Below are 18907 nucleotides of genomic sequence, written 5' to 3' on the forward strand. Positions count from 1 at the left end.
TCTTAAGAAAGCTAATGGCTATGCTTGTTGTGGCTAGACCACTGTGAGGGGCAGTGTTCAGTTTTCATAGTAAGGCAAAGCTAAGACATCTGTAGATTCAGAGGACATTTTTGGAGAGTGAGGAGGAGAGAAAGAACAGAATTTGATTTTTAACTTTACACATAATTCCAGCATACATCTTTTTTGGAAGGTTAGTTGGAAAAGTTTTTCAAGGATGAAAAGTTTCTAACCACATATGAAAAAATAATAGCAAGTATGGATAGTGGGAAGCATTCTTGTGGATGTTTGTAATGCAAAATCAAAGTTTTCTGGAAGCTGAGGAAACTAAATTGCTAAGTTTTGTTCAAAAAAAAGACTTAATGTGTAAATCAAACCAAGAAAAGAAATGTGATCTAGAGTGGAGATCAAATTATTCTATAAAGTAAAAGGTGTATAGAGTGAAGTGAAAGCTTTCCTACAATTTAAAGACAAGATTGTGTTTTGGTAGAAGATCATAGTGCTCACTAGATTATCTTCACACCTATTTGACAAACATTAAAATGCACAAATGATTCTATCTTGAAGACCTTGTTTACCAATGCGGTAAAAAAAAAAAGCAGCGGAATGTACACTTATCAGCAAAAAAAAAAGTATAAAGGATTTCAAGATTAGTGAAAATTTAGTGCATATCCATATAACAATGAATTTTTTTTTTTTTTTTTTATGTTACTCCCACCCACAAAAAGTTTTTTTTATTTGTAAGCCTATAATACAATCATACCATGAGTGAGTTAAGGATTTTTGCCCCTATTTCATTGATTTTATTACATAACCTACTCCAGAAACCCTGCTCCAGAGACCAAACATGGAACTTTTTCAAGCCATCTCCAAAAAGTGGAGCTAGTGGTCTGACACTGGGTGAGGATATTTCCCATCTAAAGACAATCAAGTTGAAAGGCATTGGGTGTGTCTGACACTGGGTGGATGATATTTCCCACCTAGAGACAATCAAGTTCCAAGTTGCAGACTGTTGGTTAGACAGCGAATATGTTAATGACTCAGCCAACCAGGTGAGCTAATATATATTGTTTAATAAGTGAAATCAGCAGCAGTATTAAAAATAAATAAATAACTCCTTTGATTCTTTTAACTAAGACATGATGTATGCACATTACATGCCATTATTGCTGATTTTCCTATTTCAGGCTATATTAATAAAAATTCATAAAATAATAAGTAAGCACTTATCATAATGTATTCTGAATGTTTTAATATGAAAGGAATTAAAAAACAAATTTTTCAGATTCATCTCCATGCTATTCAAAATAGGCCAAAATAAACCTTGCTCATCTTGCAGATAGAATAAACACTCTGTAATATGACTTTCACTGAATAGTGTGCAACCATCACTCTAAAACCAAAGACCTAAAAGTGTCTCGAGGCACTACATCTGGCATCTGTAGTAGAATATCTTGTTGGTTAATAAACGTGGTCGTGGTTTTGTGAGTGAAAGGTGGAAGTATAGGTCTCAACATGTAGCTCTGAAGATGTCGAAAGTTTTTCACTTGATTAACAATATAATATTCTTGGTTTCATCCTTTATCCAAGTGTAAGCAAAGTTTGCACATGCAGTAACTTCATGATTCTAAAGTTGGGCTCTATTCCACTTTACTTCCTCGGGGCACCTTCTGATATGTTATGGTCCATATATCCAGGGATCCCAATGTTTTCTAGTTCCACAATTCTGTGCTTCCAACTTTATCACAACAGTTCGGTGAAGGCCCTTTCCTGTATCAAGACAACATTCCCTGTTTACAAAATAAGGACTATGCAGGAATGTTATGGAAAGTTTTTTTATTTCACTTGGTTAAAAAATAAATTGTACTTCAAGAAATTATATTTATCCAAGAGTAAGCAATGAAATACCATCACAACCATGCTACTTATATATAGAGGCTGATGACTTCACATTAATTACCTTAATATTCCATAATGCAAAGCACACTTCCTTCTGGATCTTTGTAGTCTCTTCAGTAAGAGATATCCAGGAAGATAGAAAGGTTGAATTAATGCAGAGGTAATACATTTCGCTTCTACAAGTAGTAAATGTATATTTGTAACACACACACACACACACACACACACACAGTAACCTATCTTTACCTAACTTTCAAAACGACTCTTCAATTAACTGACTTATGGTAGAGCACCATGTAGTACTACTTTAACTATCCAACCCTACAATTATCAGAACTCACTGTTTTGATAATTGAAGGGTCAGATAAGCAGTAGGTTGCTATATACACAAACTACTTGTATAATGTATGTTATCTGCATTAATTCAACCTGTAGAATCTTGCAGAAGTTGGCCTGAGCTCAATCAATCTGCAATTAATTTGATGACTGAAGCAGAAAGAATGCAAGACAAATTATTAAATCTTTTTCCCACTCAAATCATAAGTAATTTCATCTAGTTTAAAAAAAAATAAAATTCAATAACAAGAACTCCATTCTTCATTTGATTTAGAGTATTTTACTAATTTAAAATAAAAGTAGGTTGATATGCATAGCAAAAAAAGAAATTAACATTCTGAATAGGAACTAACAAGCAAACATAAATGTCTTATAAATACACATGAAAATTGATGAAAGTTTTTTCATTTGGCTATGCTACCAATTATATATTTGGTTGAATCCTTCATCCAAGTGTAAGCAAACAAAGTTTGCACCTGAAGTATTTTCAGGACTGGGGCAACTCATGGTAAAGGTGGAATAAGTTCTGATCAGTTCAGGTGCAAACTTGGTTTGCTTACACTTGGATAAAGGATTACACCAAATAAATAATTATTAGACATTTCATGTTGCTTGTTGTCTGCTCACTTGCCTTTATGCGTGAATGTGGTTTTCTTCCTATTTTGTGTTATTTTTATTACTGGTTTATGTGTAACATGTAATATGCTGCATTTTTTTGTTTGTTTTTACTTGGTTTGCTTGTTTATGAAATGTAAGATCTTCAAAATTTGCAATGCAATAGTTTCTATTCTTCCACACTGGCAGCACATTGGTTGCCTGAGTGATGTCATTTCTGGCGACTTCAACGTGCTGCCTACTAGGCCATGTGAATTTGCTTATGTCTCAACTATCAGCAAGCAGGTTACATACAGTTATACAACTGTATGTAATCATTGTATAATTTTACCATTTTGAATAAAAGATGTGGAAATAATTAAATGAATGCCTTTTGAAGCCTATAAGTTAATTTTAACACTTAATATTAAAGTACTTCTAGACTAGCGAATATTGTTTTCACTCCATAACCAATAGATTCTACATGAAATCCAAATGCAGAATTGATGTTCACAAAATTCTTTAGGTGGAAGACTATTTTCATTGTTGGAAGACTGAACTAGCTTGAACAAATACCATGGTTAGTGTCTAGAATTATCTTTTTTAAAATGCAAACAAACTGAATGAAGCAGCAGTAATGATTATGTATGTAATGATATGGAATTAGGTGTCTAACAGTCAACTAGATAACTAAACCAACTGACCAGATTGTAGGTTAAAAACATAATTCAGGGCTTAGCCTTACCAAGAGAATTCCTACTAAGTGTTCATTTTCTTTATCAAGAATATAAATATTATCTTTCAATGCACAAAGACATTTAATAAGATCATCATCCTGCAAAGAAAAACAACATTAAATATACAACAAAATGTGATACTAAATTTTAAAAATCTATAGAACATAACTCACTTGTTTAATATTGCAAATTGTTAAGTTACTAATGAAGTTTAATGTTGTCAATTCCAAAGCAGAAATAGTAAAATTATATCAAAAGGGAGAATGATCCCTTTTAACTTAGTTTATTATGACAAAAATAATGAGATCTCTATTCAAGAATGCAGCAATAAAAAATATAAAAAAAAAACATCTTCAAAATTATTCTATTAACCACCTCTGGCACACACTCACTTATAGAAATAACTAATTCACAACATGAAACATTTTCTGTAAATTAGTTTGCTATTAAAAAACTGCTGTTTTAAACTATGCTTAATTTAATGTGTCATCTATTCTTTATAAGTCACAAGCAAACTGAAAGTGCTTACAGGGGGATGACAGTTTCACCTAATATTTATTTGGCCGAGTACTGCTGAAAACAGCTTAATCATTATTGGACTATACATTTCTCCTTTATTCAGAAAAAATTAAACGCCCACATTCATCTTGAGACTTGGTATCAAGATGAATGAATACAACTTGAAATGGTATAGAAGATAAAATATTTTATATTAATCCCACCCAACAAAGGTTGTAAACCTAGTGCTATGAGTGAACTAGCTAATTCGGAAACTTTGTTCTAGAGATGAAACATGGATCCTCCCCCCCCCCCACTTCATCCAATAAGCAAGATGGAGTTAGTAGTCGCACATCAGGGGATGATAATTTACCATCTAAAGACTAATATATACTGCTACTACAGCAAGATTACAAACCATAGCATGTTGAGTAGAGAATGAAAATGTTATCCATCCACCTAACAAATTACACTATATTGTTATTAATACATTATTTCTATTTTCTGGATTCGAGATAACCATAATAAGCTTTTTTGTTGAATATCAAGAAATCGCATTCTTGCCATTCATCAATATTCCACGTTGGGTGAGCAAAACAAAACACTTCCATATGAAAGATAACCATGGTTTGAGACCAAGACCATGAACAATTCAAGACTGATGTTACTAGGGGATTCAATTAGTAGACATGTGGTTAATGAGAGGAAAAACAGGATTTGCTTTCCAGGAAGATATACAAGGTGAACATGGCTCTGGATATGAGAATTATATAAAAAAAAAGAGTTGCTGATGGTAGGAACAAATGATTTTGGTTGGACAAAATGAAAATGTGAGAATGAATATAAAGAAGTTACTGAGAAGAATAAAAGCTAACGGTGGTAGAAAAATGTCAGCATGCTTTCTAGGTATGATAGGAGTGAGCTAAGATGTTAAGCAAGGATCATGAAACGTATGTTGACAGAGCTATATGAGGAGAAGGGAAAGCAGTTTGTAAATGCGAATGAATTTGGGGACAAATAATATAACAGTGATGGCCAGCAATTCAATCGATCTGGCAGGAGTCAGCTTTTGCTAGAAGGTAGTAATAATAAAGGTGAACTAGAGATCTGAGTGATAGGTGATATGGAAGCACAAAGAGCAGGAGAGTAAGATAGGAGAGACTGAAGTGTCTGCAAATGGTGTCGTGAAAGAGGAGAATGAGAGAAGAGAAATGCAAGACAAGTCAAACAAGGAAGTCAGTGACTGGAAGACTGTTAGGAAGAGGAAGGTACATACTGGAAACAGTAGTGGTGTAGGAGGTAATCAACAAAGGAATGGCTTGGAATGCAAAAGGAACATAGAAATTAGGAGAAAAGTGTGTAATAAAAATGTGTTTGTTTTTACTAACTTCCAATTGACAATCTCCATCTAATTTAGTCTGTTATTTGCAGAACTCCAACACTGTGAAACCTTATATTTTGATTTTCTCAAGCATTTTTAATGGAATCAATCCACCTAGATTTTTCAATGAAATCCTCGCATGAAACACCTGTTGTGCAAACCTTTTCTCTGCGATTCCATTTAAGTGGTCATATTACCTTAAATTGGGGGTAAGGGATAATTTCTTTACTGGGAATTATTCCAGGGTAAAGATATGAGCAATACATCACTAATACAGAGACTTAGCCTCTTCTTTACCAAGACCATACTGCATGGCGAAGTGTCACATCCTTCCAGAGGTGCCCATGTTTTCACAGAACAGTGCAGATCTAGACTGGAAAGTCGAAAAATATTCCAGAGGAAGGCAATTGCAAACCACCTCTGTACCTTGCTAAGAACATTCTATGAACATGCCAAAAATGGGAAAGTACGATATAGTGCTGGATGGTAAGACTCCCATGCCTGAAGGCATCCAAACATGCAACTGGGGAAGAACAGAGGGCTTCCACAAGTAGGACTAGTTTTTATGATGGTTCCAGGTCAAACGTGGAAGGAAGCTTGGTCACGGATATTGCTAGTTGGAAAAGGGAGGCTCCCTGTTACACAAGAAACCACAGGATTGGAACTTGGAATGTTAGAAGTATGAACCAAGGTAAGCTGGAAATAATAAAGATGTAAATGGAACACAAGAAGCTGGATATATTGGGAATAAGTGAACTTAGATGGACAGGAGGACGCTTCTCCGTGTTGAGAGATCACAGTTACATTGGTACGGGCACCTGGTCAGAATGCCACAAGAGAGGCTCTCCCGGCAGGTCCTCTTTGCCAAGCCAGAGGATGGGAGAGGCCACGTGGAAGGCCAAGGACTCGCTGGATAGATTATATCCAAAACCTTGGGTGGACACATTTGGAAGTCCCACCAGAACACCCGAGCTTGGTGGCAGAGGATCGTGACCATTGGAAGTTCCTCTTGCAGCTACAGCCCCCACAACCAAATTAGGAAAAGTGGGCCTTGAAGATGAATGAAAAATTATTTAACTCCTCCAAGGATCCTCTTCCCTCCTCCTTTGGTCCATCCTAAGGTATACCATATCCACTGCACCTGTAACTTACCTTATATTGGTGAAACTGGATGCACAATTCCTACCTATAAAAAAACACAAATAACACATTAAATTTAACAATTTTGGTAAAGCAGGCCTCTCAGATCATGCTCTTAACATTCTACACCAAACTGATTGGAGAGGTGCCTGTTCCTTACATCATACAAAAACCTAGTATGAAAGCAAATTTAAAGAAGCCTGTGAAATTTTGATCTACCATCCTAATCTTAACAATGGTGGCATAGAAATCCCAAGAATTTGGATGGAACACATTCAAGTCCACTTAACTTCAAATTTTCCAGCAAACCCTTACTTTAACACTGAGCAATAATTTCAGGTCGTACTGGCCACCATCTATACTGTTTTGTTCTAATTTACTGTATGTGTGAGAATGTTGCTCTCTAGTTTAACAAATCTCTTTTTTTTAATATTAATTTCTAGCATGTGACAAATATTTTTAACTGGCAAACCAGTTATTTATAATTAATGATTAACGATTTGTAACCAGAGATGATGATAACAACAACAGGACTGTAGCTTTGACATGGTAAGTTTTTTTTTTTCCCACCAACAGCTGAAAAAATTAGTATGACTTTAGTATACTAATATTTTAACATAGCTTGTTTCTTTGTATATATGTGTATACTCCAGGTGAATACCTTGATATAAAGGTCGAAACGTTGAGTAATTATTTTGGCTTACATTAAATTGCAGTTTTACTTCAACATGGTAATTGTTTCCATAATTTTTAATAAGGAAAATAACAATATATCAGTGTGTAGAAACAACAAGCAAATCAAAGACCAAAAAATACAAGGTATATAATGGTTTACCAATTAAAAAACGGTTAATTTCTAGTTGCCACATAGAAATTATGATTAAGAATAAATATTGAAACTATTTTTAGTGTTTAAATAAAATGAGAACCCCAAACTTTTGGAAGAGAGACAATTGTTCAATTTAGGTTAGGCTGATGTAAAAGCTTCACAATTTTCTTTGAAAAACATTCATATTTAAAACTGCTTCTATGGAGAAGATGAGCATCATACCACAGGATACTATGTTTGGTGTCAATACTACACTATGCCAGACCAAACTTTTGAGGTTTCATGTATGCAAGATTCCCTGACTAAATTGAATAACTGCTGTAATAGATATGGTATAAAGGTCAGCATTAAAAAGACAAAGACAATGAAAATAGGCAGAAACATTGAAAATATCAACAGCATTGTGAATGGAGAACTTAGAGAACAAGTAAAACATTTCACCTACTTAGACACGAATTTTAGTGAAGGTGGTAATTTAAATATGGAAATAAACAGAATCAAAGCTGGTATGGTAGGAAGTCAACTGAATAAATTTATATGGAATAAGAGAGAAATTAGCCAAAACACCAAATTAGCTGTATACAAGACAGTGTTTATGCCAATTTTGACTTATGAATCTGAGAGCTGGGTTAGAAGTAAAATACTTGACCAAAGACTAGAGACTGCAAATATGAGAGTCCTGAGAAAGATTAGGGGCATGAACAGGCATCAATAACAATATCATATTAAAAACAGGATATTAGGAAAGAACTTAATATTGTCAGCATCCAGGAATGCATTAGCAGAGCTAATCTCAGGTGGTATGGTCACTTAAGCAGAATGGGAGAGGAAAGATTAGCAAAGCAAGTGTTCTCTGCCAGGTTGGCAGGAAAAAGACCAAGATATAGGTGGATTGATACAGTAAAAAGTACCTTAGAAGACAGAAATATAAGACCTGATAATATTGGAGTCTCGACATTTAACAGACTGATTTGGAGGAAAACTGTAGATAGAAAGTTAGCAATGATGTAAATTTTTCATGTAGTACTATCATATCCTGTAGTACACCCCCTGAGGGTACATATGAGGAATTTCATGATGATGTATTCATGTTCTGTGGAAAAAAAGAATTAATGAACATCAATACTATACTGAATATGTGAAATATGTTCAACATCGTGTTGAAGTGAATATGTATAACAGCTTGTGCAAGTGATATGAGATGGTAATTCTGGAGCTTTTTTTTTTAAAAAAAAAAACAAAGTATCATCTGTACAGGGGCATATTAAAATAAAGATTACTGAGAACAAACAAAAAAAGTTCAGTTTAATGGTAAAGGAGCTACACCTTTACCAACTTGTAGGCTCAAAATTAATGGATTATTTATTAATTAAAATTCTTAAATTAGAATAACAAATCTCACATACCTGGATAATATGCGATGATGGTAAAATTCAGTGCAAATTTTTAAAAAGAGCCAAAATATCATGTGAAACTGAGAAACAATGTGAAGAGTGAAAACCAAATACTTGAGTAAATATATACTTAAAAAAAAAAGTAAGAATTAAACCTTAACTGTTGAAAGTTTTTCCACTTGGTTATACTATAAATTAAAGATAGCAAGAAATTTTATACTTGGTTTAATCCTTTATCCAAGTGTAAGCAAACAAAGTTTGTGCCTGAAGTATTTTCAGGACTGGAGCAACTCATGGTAAAAGGTTTAGGTGCAAACTTTGTTTGCTTACACTTGGATAAAAGTTTAAAACAAGTATACAATTTCTTGGCATCTTTAATATATAACCAAGTGGAAAAACTTTTAACTATCTCTAATTCAGATCTTATTTTAATAAGGTGTAAAACCTTTTGGCAACTCGTATATGAAAATATGACCTGTATTACTTCAACCTTGGTATCACCTCTGGGTCTGGCTCCCACTGATGAGACTTCAATAAAGGTCGAAACTGGTCTGGGTAGTGACCCTTTCAATAATGCATTGCATTATACATGTCCGCAAGGAGATGTGCTTTGCATTATGGGATACCAAAGGCAAGTGAAGTCGTACCACCTTTACCACGATAAAGGATTAACACCAAGTATATAATTTCTTCATATCTTAAATTTATAATTTAAAAAATTAAACCAGTAAAAAAAAGTATATATTTTTTTTTTTTTTTTAATTTTGGTTTAACCAATAAGAATACAATTTGGTCGGCTAAATCCCAAATTGCCAGCCCATCCTCGTTCGTTCAGTATCAAAGTAGATACCCAACAGGGTGCACCACGAGAAAGGATTGGACATTAGGTCAGAAGCCGTGGTCGGTTCTCCGCATTCCTTTAAAGGCTATGTGGAGGTCTCCTCTCAGTTATACAGCTTTGACCTTTAAGCACCCCATGACAACATGACAAAATTTCATGCCGGCTGGGGCGTCGCCCGGTTAAACAAGGTCCCCATTGTTTTCGCCAGGGAACCAGAGAGAACAGCGAAAAGTCAGCTACTGGAACAAATCTGAAAACAAACCCCAACTCAACATCACCAGAGTTAAAGATCGGTACTATCAACGTAAGAAGCCTGAATGGCAAAGAAATGGAGCTAGCTGAGGAATTAGATAAGTACCAGATCGACATAATAGGGGTGAATGAAACAAAAAAGACCAAAACTGGTGAGATCTTTCTAAGCAATAAATACAAAATGTTATATTCAGGCAATGACAATCAAGGAAAAGAAGGAGTAGCCATAGTATTCAACACAAAATACGAGGCTAATCTTCTTGAATGGCAGTCAGTCTCAAGTAGAGTAATGTGGGCAAATATGAGAATGGGGAACTGGACAATGAGACTTATTTGTGCCTATCAGAAGGTTCTACTAAGGTAGAAGTGGAGGAATTTTTTGACGCTCTAGAAAAAGCAACTGACACAATGAAAAAGGAAAAGTTGGTCCTTGTTGGGGATCTAAATAGCAGAGTAGGAAATGATTGCGAGACATACAAAAATATTTTGGGAAAATTTGGAGAAAAGAGCAAAGCTAATAATAATGGCAAATATTTGTTGGATTTCTGCTCAGGACATGGACTGGTTATTACTAACACCATGTTCCAACATAAAAATGTGCACAAATTCACATGGAGAGAAGAGGCTAGGAATAAGAAAAGTCTCATTGACTATGTTATTGTTGATAGTGATGTTTTCTCCCTGGTGCAGGACACCAGAGTGTACAGATCATTTAAAATTGGAAGTGATCACTATTTAGTCTTCAGCAGGATAAAATTGAATTTCATATTGAAAAGAATGACATGTAAGAAAGTTTTAAAGCAAATAAAAGTTGAGCAGCTCTCAGATGTGAACTGTAGACTAAAATACAGAAAGATTATTGAAAAGAAAATGAAAGAGTTTGAGAACAGGAATCAAACCTTGGAGATTCAGTGCAAACTCTGAAGAAAACATTGATTGATTCTGCCAGAGGCATGTGGTGAGGTTGTGTGCAAAGATAAAAAAATCAGAACTCCCTGGTGGACACAGGAAGTTAAAGAGGCAGTGAAGGAAAAGAAGAAAGCATATCAAAAGTTCCTGGCAAATAAGTCAGCTTTAACTCTAACAGAATACAGAGACAAATGTAAGAAAGCTAAACAGTGTGTAAAACTAGCTAAACAAAAGTCATGGGACGACTTTGGCAAGAACATAGAAAATAAATATCAAGAAGGTGGCAAAATATTCTGGAGGTTGAAGAAGCTGAGAAATGGAGGAAAGAGTGCTGTAAAAGGAGTTATAGATGATAAAGGTGAAATGAAAACAGGAGAAAAAGATATCCTTGAAGTATGGAGTAATTACTTTGAAAAACTGCTAAATGAAACAAGCAGTGATGAGAGCACAGTGATAAAAAACACTGACCAGGCATGCAGTCAGGAATACATATCCATACTTGAAGTAGAAAAAGCCATCAAAGGCTTGAAATGTGGATGGTGGTTGAAGTATGGTGGTATAAAAGTCTTACAGTGGCTGCACTGCATAGTTCAGAAAGCCTGGACAGAGGGACAAATTCCCGATGATTGGAGTAGAGCTCTCATAGTACCCATATATAAAAAGGGAAATAAAACTGAATGTGAGAATTACAGAGGTATTTCCCTACTGAGTGTTCCTGGCAAGATCTATGCAAGTATACTTGAGAAACAGTTGAGAAGAATTGTGGAAGAAAAGCTTGGTGAAGAACAAGCTGGATTCAGGCCAAATAGAGGCTGTCAGGATCAGATCTTCACTTTACGACAAATAGTTGAGAAAGCATGGGAATATAACAAAGATCTGTATTTAAGTTTTGTCGATTTGGAAAAGGCATATGACAAGGTGCCAAGAGAGAAGCTATTCAATACGCTGCAGTTATATGGTGTCAATGGGGTATTATATCAAGCAATACTTAGTCTTTATTTGAGTTGTGAGTCAGCAGTTAGAATTGAAGGAAGTACAGGAAGATGGTTTAATGTTAAATCTGGTGTGAGACAAGGATGTACATTATCCCCTCTGTTATTCATTATCTATATGGATCACATTATGAAGGAAAGTGGTATTAAACCTGATATCAAAATTGGAGATGTTAATGTCAGCTCTTTGCTTTAATCGGATGATGTTATACTTCTAAATAAATCCACTTCAAGTCTGCAAGATTCTCTGACTAAATTGAATAGCTGTTGTAATAGATATGGTATGAAGGTCAGCAATAAAAAGACAAAGACAATGAAAATAGGCAGAATCATTGAAAATGTCAACTGTGTTGTGAATGGAGAACCTGTGGAACAAGTAAAACATTTCAGTTACTTAGGCACAATTTTTACTGAAGATGGTAAATTAAATATAGAAATAGACAACAGAATCAGCAAAGCTGGTATGGTGGGAAGTCAATTGAATAAATTCACATGGAATAAGAGAGAAATTAGTCCGAACACTAAATTAGCTGTATACAAGACAGTGTTCAAACCAGTTTTAACTTATGGATCTGAGAGCTGGGTCAGAAGTAAAACACTTTACCAAAGACTAGAGACCGCAGATATGAGAGTCCCGAGAAAGATTATAGGTGAACAGATGGCATCAATTGCATTATCATTTTAAAAATGAGGATATTAGGAAAGAACTTGACATTGTCAGCATCCAGGAATGCATTAGCAGAGCTAATCTCAGGTGGTATGGTCACTTAAATAGAATGGGAGAGGAAAGATTAGCAAAACAAGTGTTCTCTGCCAGGTTGGCAGGAAAACGACCCAGAGGAAGACCAAGATATACGTGGATTGATACGGTACAAAGTGCCTTAGACGATAGAAATATAAGATAATATAATGTTGGAGCCTTGACAAGTAACAGACAGATTTGGAGGAAAATTGTAGATAGGAAGCTAGTAATGATGTAATTTTTTCATGTAGTACTGTCATATCCTGTACACCCCTTGAGGGTACATAGCAGGAATTTGATGATGATGATGAAAAAAATTAAAAAGGAAAGAATTTAAAGATTATGAAATTTTAAAATATTATGAGCTAAAAAAAAAGATGACCAGCCAGCAGAAAAAAAAAAAAAAAATGCTGTGTTTGTCATTTCTGTGAATCATCATTAGGTGAACAACAGAAAAACTAGTTATTAGCTTAGTGTATGTTCATTAGATATTATGTGGGGTTTGGTTGGTTAGATACTAAAGGTTTATTTCATTTAACTTGGCAGTTAAATGAGAATAGTTTATCTAATTTAACTACCAAGAGGGTGACATTAAGTTGGGTCTTTGCATGTTTATTGCATATTAGTTTGGTTTTAATGCTAGAGATTCTGAGCTGCTAACTGGTTTCATTTATAATAGTCAGGTGGGAAGGGGGGGGGGGGTAATACTGCAATCTCAGCAATATTCAATTAAATAGGATTTTAAAGAACAAATGATGAATCTAGCATAACAAGTCCTGCATCTAGTCTGGTAGTTAAATTAGTAAGCGATGTGTTATGCTATAGTTATACAATTATGTCACTGTTTTATTGTTGTTTCAGTGATACTTATGCCATCATCATATGTCACCTCTGTCCAGGAGGTTTACTATGGGTGTAAGGATAATGTGGTGAGAAGCCTTTTTCTTCCATATTGCTATAAGTATTCATTACTGTAGCTCCGTGAGTGTTCATGGGGCCAGTTTGCCCATTCTGAGGGACGAAAAACCTGAATTTCCAGGTGAAAAAACTCTAGCTCCATATGAGACTGGCTGACTTACCTTTAATTGAAAGAGACCAGAATAAAGGTTCCTCACGTCATGGACGGGAATTGAATAAACTGCCCAAACAGAAAGTTTGGGCTGTTGAGGTTGCCAGATGGGATTCTGAAAGGAATAGTAGTTCTGGTTTAGATGACTGTAGGTGGTAATGCACAACATTTATATCGCTATTTAAACCACGGATGTTTAAGTGGAGGATTTATCTTTGGTAAGAATTTGTGTTGGTGGGTTGTTTGGTTGGATTTCTGTTGTCTTGTTATGATTTTTTTGATTTGATTGATCCATATGTGCCATACATTGAAATTTATTCCTATATAACTGAAATGAGAAGAAAAAAGATTTTCTGTCAGAATAGTAAGAATTATGTAAGGGAATTGTTAAGTTATTTGTAAATCCCATTAAGCTGTCTAGTACATTATGAAATTTCAGAAAGATAATAAGTAGTAATCCGGAATAATCGTGTATAATCTGTACGAGTCGAGCATAGTTATGGAGGCTGTACCTACACAGAAAGTGACGTCAGAACGACTACCTGGAATAGGGTAACCTAACAGATTAGGGAGAGAGCGTAGGATCACCCAAGGGGCATGAACGATGGGGTTCGTGGGTAAAAAACACATCGAATAGAGGGTGCCCGAAAGGGTGAATAAAAGACAATGTGCACCATATTACAGGGCCTTTTCCTCCTTCGGTTCCAGGATTCCAGTTTTATCGGGGGATTTGTGAGAGAGCAATGGGTCGACTACAGTGATGTCGGACAACGAGGGCTATTCTTGAGAACGCTTGAGGATTTCCAAGCGAAGCTGATCGTGTTACGACTGCTGATGCAGAATCGAGCCTTCGAATTAAGTCCCATCGAGGCGAACTGAGAAAATTTCCTGCGGAGCGGTAGACTGAATGCCACAGTCTGGAAATGATTCAAAGAAAAGCTTAGTGCATTGCCAGGTGCAAAGACGGCCAGTAACTATACATAATCCAGGCCTACATGAGATGGCGGCATGAAATCAGAAAGGATCCAGTAATGTAAAGAATTTCATTCTATGTTAAAAATCGCTTAGAAAAATAAGAAATTTGTGTATACTGTAAACTAAGGACACTAATAGAGAACGTGTAAGTGAGAATTTGATTGAATTAGTTAAGACCCCATGGAAGAAGGAAGAATTGTTGATAGGCAGTATTTTGATTGAGAATGGCTAGGCTTGACTAATGAAATTTAGAATTAAGATAGTTATTGATAGAGTATTAATGAAAGTGTTCAATGCGTGTTCTGTGAATACTTGTGAAAGGAATTATATCCTAGTAGTGTTATGCTTACACTTAATCTTATCTTTTCTTAATTGAAGGATTTAGCTTACTCAATTTCATTATTGTGAATTAGCATGAACCTTAACTTAGAGTGAGTTTTGTTCTATTGAGTATTTGAATTTTTTTAACTGTAAATGTTTTATGTTTTTCCAATAAACATGTTTTGTACCTTATACATGAGTTTATGCCTGATTACGAATTCAAACCACCACTTATGATATACAACCTTTTGGCTGGAAGGAATTAGATATTATTGTTTAAGTGAGATTTAGGTCACGACTGCTAACTGAATATGCACAGCGCTAGCGTAAGATTAATTATTGTGTGTATCCCTTTTGAATTTAGAATTGTTTCCCCGAACAAGAGTCTCTTCTGTTATAGGATATTGGTTGGCGCAGCATAAAATATTTGCCAATATCCGAAGAGGAAATACAGGGTGTTCGGGATAAATTTGACATATTTATAATTAATTATATTTTTCCGTAAGTTACATGTATTAACACACACTTCTCTTCATTTAAAAGTTTGGACCCTTCTTCATTCATATACAAGATGTCAGAAAGGATGGATAGCTGGAACCCACCTGAATCATGGAAGAGAATAACTTGTATCATGATGATTCGTGCCCGCCATCAAAATAAGGATATTACGACTGCTGCCCAATGCTCCCTGAATACAGTAAAAACAATCAGGCATGAACTAGAGACTTGCAATGGTGACTACGAGGATGTAGCAAGAAGAAAGATCCCTAGCAGACGATCTGATTGCGTTCGTACAGCAGAATTCCTCGCAAATCTGCAGGAACAGGTGTTGAAGAACCCTGGCATTGGAATTCGGGCTTTGTTCGTGGAGTTGCTAACTGTAGTCAAGCCCTGGATAACAAGGGTAGCCAATGGTAGGCCGTATGTATGGCAGCAGGATTCGGCCCCTTGCCACACCTCTGGGAAAAGTCAAAAATGGTTGTCTGAAAATTTCTACGACTTCACCAGTCCAAATGTTTGGCCTCCAAACTCCCCAGACCTTAACCCCATGGATTATTTTGTATGGGGCGCAGTTGAAAAAGACACCAATCGCACTTCCAGTAATACAAAAGCCCAGTTAATGGATAAAATTAAAACAGTTTTTGCGGCCCTTCCCAGGGAGACTGTAGCATCAGCTTGTTCGAGGTTCCGAAGCAGAATTGAAGCTGTGATCGATGCTAATGGTGGTTATTTTGAGTAAATCTTGTTGATAGTATTGTAATTAACTCTGCCTGTAATGTTTTTTTGTCAATTCATTAAATTTAATAGATACAAAGAAGATTTTCTTTTTCCTTACGAAACTGTCAAATTTATCCCGAACACCCTGTAGATCTGAATTAATATTTTAAAGGCACAACAGTAGATTAGAAAGAGGGCTATTTAGAGGGAATAAGGTAAAATATAGAGAAAATAACGACGTAACAATGGCGCAGCCGTAGGATGTGATTAGGGCCATAGAATTTAAAGTTGACACATCCTTAATCACTATAAGTTGGTTTTTGATATTGTATCAGGCAATCAGGCATTTACTGGATTAATTAGAATTTTGAGGAAAAATATGTTGTGTTGAATTTGTAAGATGAATGCAGGTATGTAACTACCTACAAGCTCAGAGTTAGATGACTCAGTTTTTAGAACAATTAATCCCCAACAGGTATTCCCTCAGTTTTCGGGTGATGAATCTGATGACATGGTTTCATTCTTCGAGTACATTGAGGAATTGAGAAGGATTGGTCGGTGGAGTGAATTCCAACTACTCATTCTGCTACGCAGCAAGCTAGTTGGAAAGACTAAAACCTATTTTCACTCATCACCGGTTCTGAAAGAAACCCGGAGTTATGTAAAATTTTAAGAAGTCCTTATTTCACAGTTCTCAAGGGTAAGGGATGTGGGACCGAATCTGTCGAAGCTCCAAAGAATGGTACAGAAGGACAAAGAAAGTGTGTCCGATTACCATAACAGATAAGTGGATACACACTTTGTTGGATCTTGCCAATCCACTAAGTGTTTCGGTAAACTGGGCCATCTTCCAGCACTTTAAGGCAGGATGGAAACAAGAACTTAAGGAGGCAGCATACGGAAAGGATATATCAAACTTAGAGGAATGTTATAATGCAGTAAAACAGAGGGAGCAACTCTGAGACATTTGTCCTGCAGGCGTTCTTGGGTCTGTCAATGTGATCAAAGAAGAAAGAGACAGCATTAAAGATCAGGGCACTGAAAAGAAACATCCAGAAAGGAAAGAAAATCAGAAAGGACAGAAAGGAAGCGAAGAAACTAGACCTGAGACAGTTCACCAAATTGCTGATAACAGTCAAAATTTTATCAAGGTTCGCTTATTGATAAAGCAGGAAGTGGAGAAACTGCAGCAGCCTATCATGGAACGTCTAGATTCTGTGCTCAGTCAATTGACAACAACCTCTATGATTCTCTGATCTTGTAATGAGGACTTCCCGTGAGAAGTCCTCATTACAAGATCAGAGAATCAATGATATAGTTCACAAGGAGTTAGAGATGAAGAGATCTCTGCTTGATAAGATAGATTCCATGATGCATAAAATGATGGAGCTGTCCGCCAAATGCTGTAGCAACTCTCCTTTGTCCTCGGACAGAGATAATGCTAGGGGCTACAACAGAGAGGGTCCAAGATGCTATAGCTGCAACAAGTTAGGACATCTTGCCCATAACTGCTTCGATAGACAAGGCTATTCAAAGGGAAATTCCCATTCAGAGGCCAAGTCACATGTTTGTAGCAAGCAAGAAAAAGAGAAATCAGAAACAAGGCACTGAACTAACTGTTGAAGGAAGGATTGAAAAAACTTCAAGGGGTTGATTGACACAGGTTAAAAGCTTTCAATAATCTCCGAGAACCATTTCAGAGAGATAGAGCCATATGTAAAGGGTAGGATTAAACATTTAAGAAGGCCCATTAAACTTTTGGGAATATCTTCCACTTTTACCCAGGCTACGAGGTCAGTGAGACTAAGAGTGAACTTGCCAAAATTTAATATGCACGTGTGGCACAATTCTATAATTTTGCCTAGAAACTCACTTCCTCATTTAAGATTAATCTTGGGGAATGACTTCTTATCGAAATACAATTTCTCCTGTGATTACTCAAAAAGGGAAGTCTGCTTTCAAGGGAAGAATAGAGATACAGAAGCTGGAAAGGGATTATTAGTTCAGGGTAAAGGAAGTGTCCATGAGCGTCAGAGAATCCAGAGAAAGAGAGGGCATAAACCGACTGGGGAAGATGCAGAGCTAACCAACCACATCAGCTCTGAAATGAATGAGGTTTCCACATTGGAAATCTCATGAAGTCCTAACTTAATTGAAGAAAAGAGAGAAGGGATACAATCAGAAGAAAAGAGTACAATCAGAGATGAGTGGGAAGCAAACAAAGATACTCTAGAGATTTCATCCCCCTATCTATCAGATGGGGGGTGAAAAGTTTGTTTTGTTGTTAATCTAGACATGAACTCTGAGTTGGCTCTAAGGCTCAGGCTAAACAGAAGAGTCATCCCCAGAGAACTGAGGAAGGAGTAAAAAGAAAAAGTGTTTCTCTGAGAGAACAGAAAAAAAATTTTTCTTTTCTTGAAATGGGGAGACTTTTTTTGTTAGATCCTGAATAGAGAACTTTATAAGTTAATTCTTTATTCAGGATTTAACATGATAAATATTACTAATTACGGAGATACCTGCACATCAGCTAATAATTATGAAAAATTTCTTTATGTTATATGATAATGTGTAGTGTATATGTGCCATATATTGAAATTTATTCCTGTATAACTGAAAAGGGGTGCTTAGTGATCAAAGCTGTATAACTGCGAGGAGACCTCCACATAGTCTTTAAAGGAATGCGGAGAACCGACCGGGGCTTCTGACCTAATGTCCAATCCAGACCTTCTCGTGGTGCACCCTGTTGGGTATCTACCTGGATACTGAACGAACGAGGATGG

At 35.9% G+C, this 18907-nt stretch overlaps 1 protein-coding gene across 1 annotated transcript in view; it reads right to left on the reverse strand.

Moving 5' to 3' along the window:
• Tif-IA (RNA polymerase I-specific transcription initiation factor RRN3 homolog Tif-IA) overlaps positions 1-18907 on the reverse strand; it is a 308793-nt gene that overhangs the window by 268140 nt on the left and 21746 nt on the right. The window contains exon 3 of the mRNA XM_090397940.1: positions 3572-3661. Coding sequence (XP_090254066.1) covers positions 3572-3661 — 90 coding nt within the window. The remainder of the gene's footprint in view (positions 1-3571; positions 3662-18907) is intronic.

This window comes from Typopeltis vanoorti, chromosome 9 (assembly GCF_054136105.1).
Source record: "Typopeltis vanoorti isolate ZY-2024b chromosome 9, IOZ_Tvanoo_1.0, whole genome shotgun sequence".
NCBI lineage: Eukaryota > Metazoa > Arthropoda > Arachnida > Uropygi > Thelyphonidae > Typopeltis > Typopeltis vanoorti.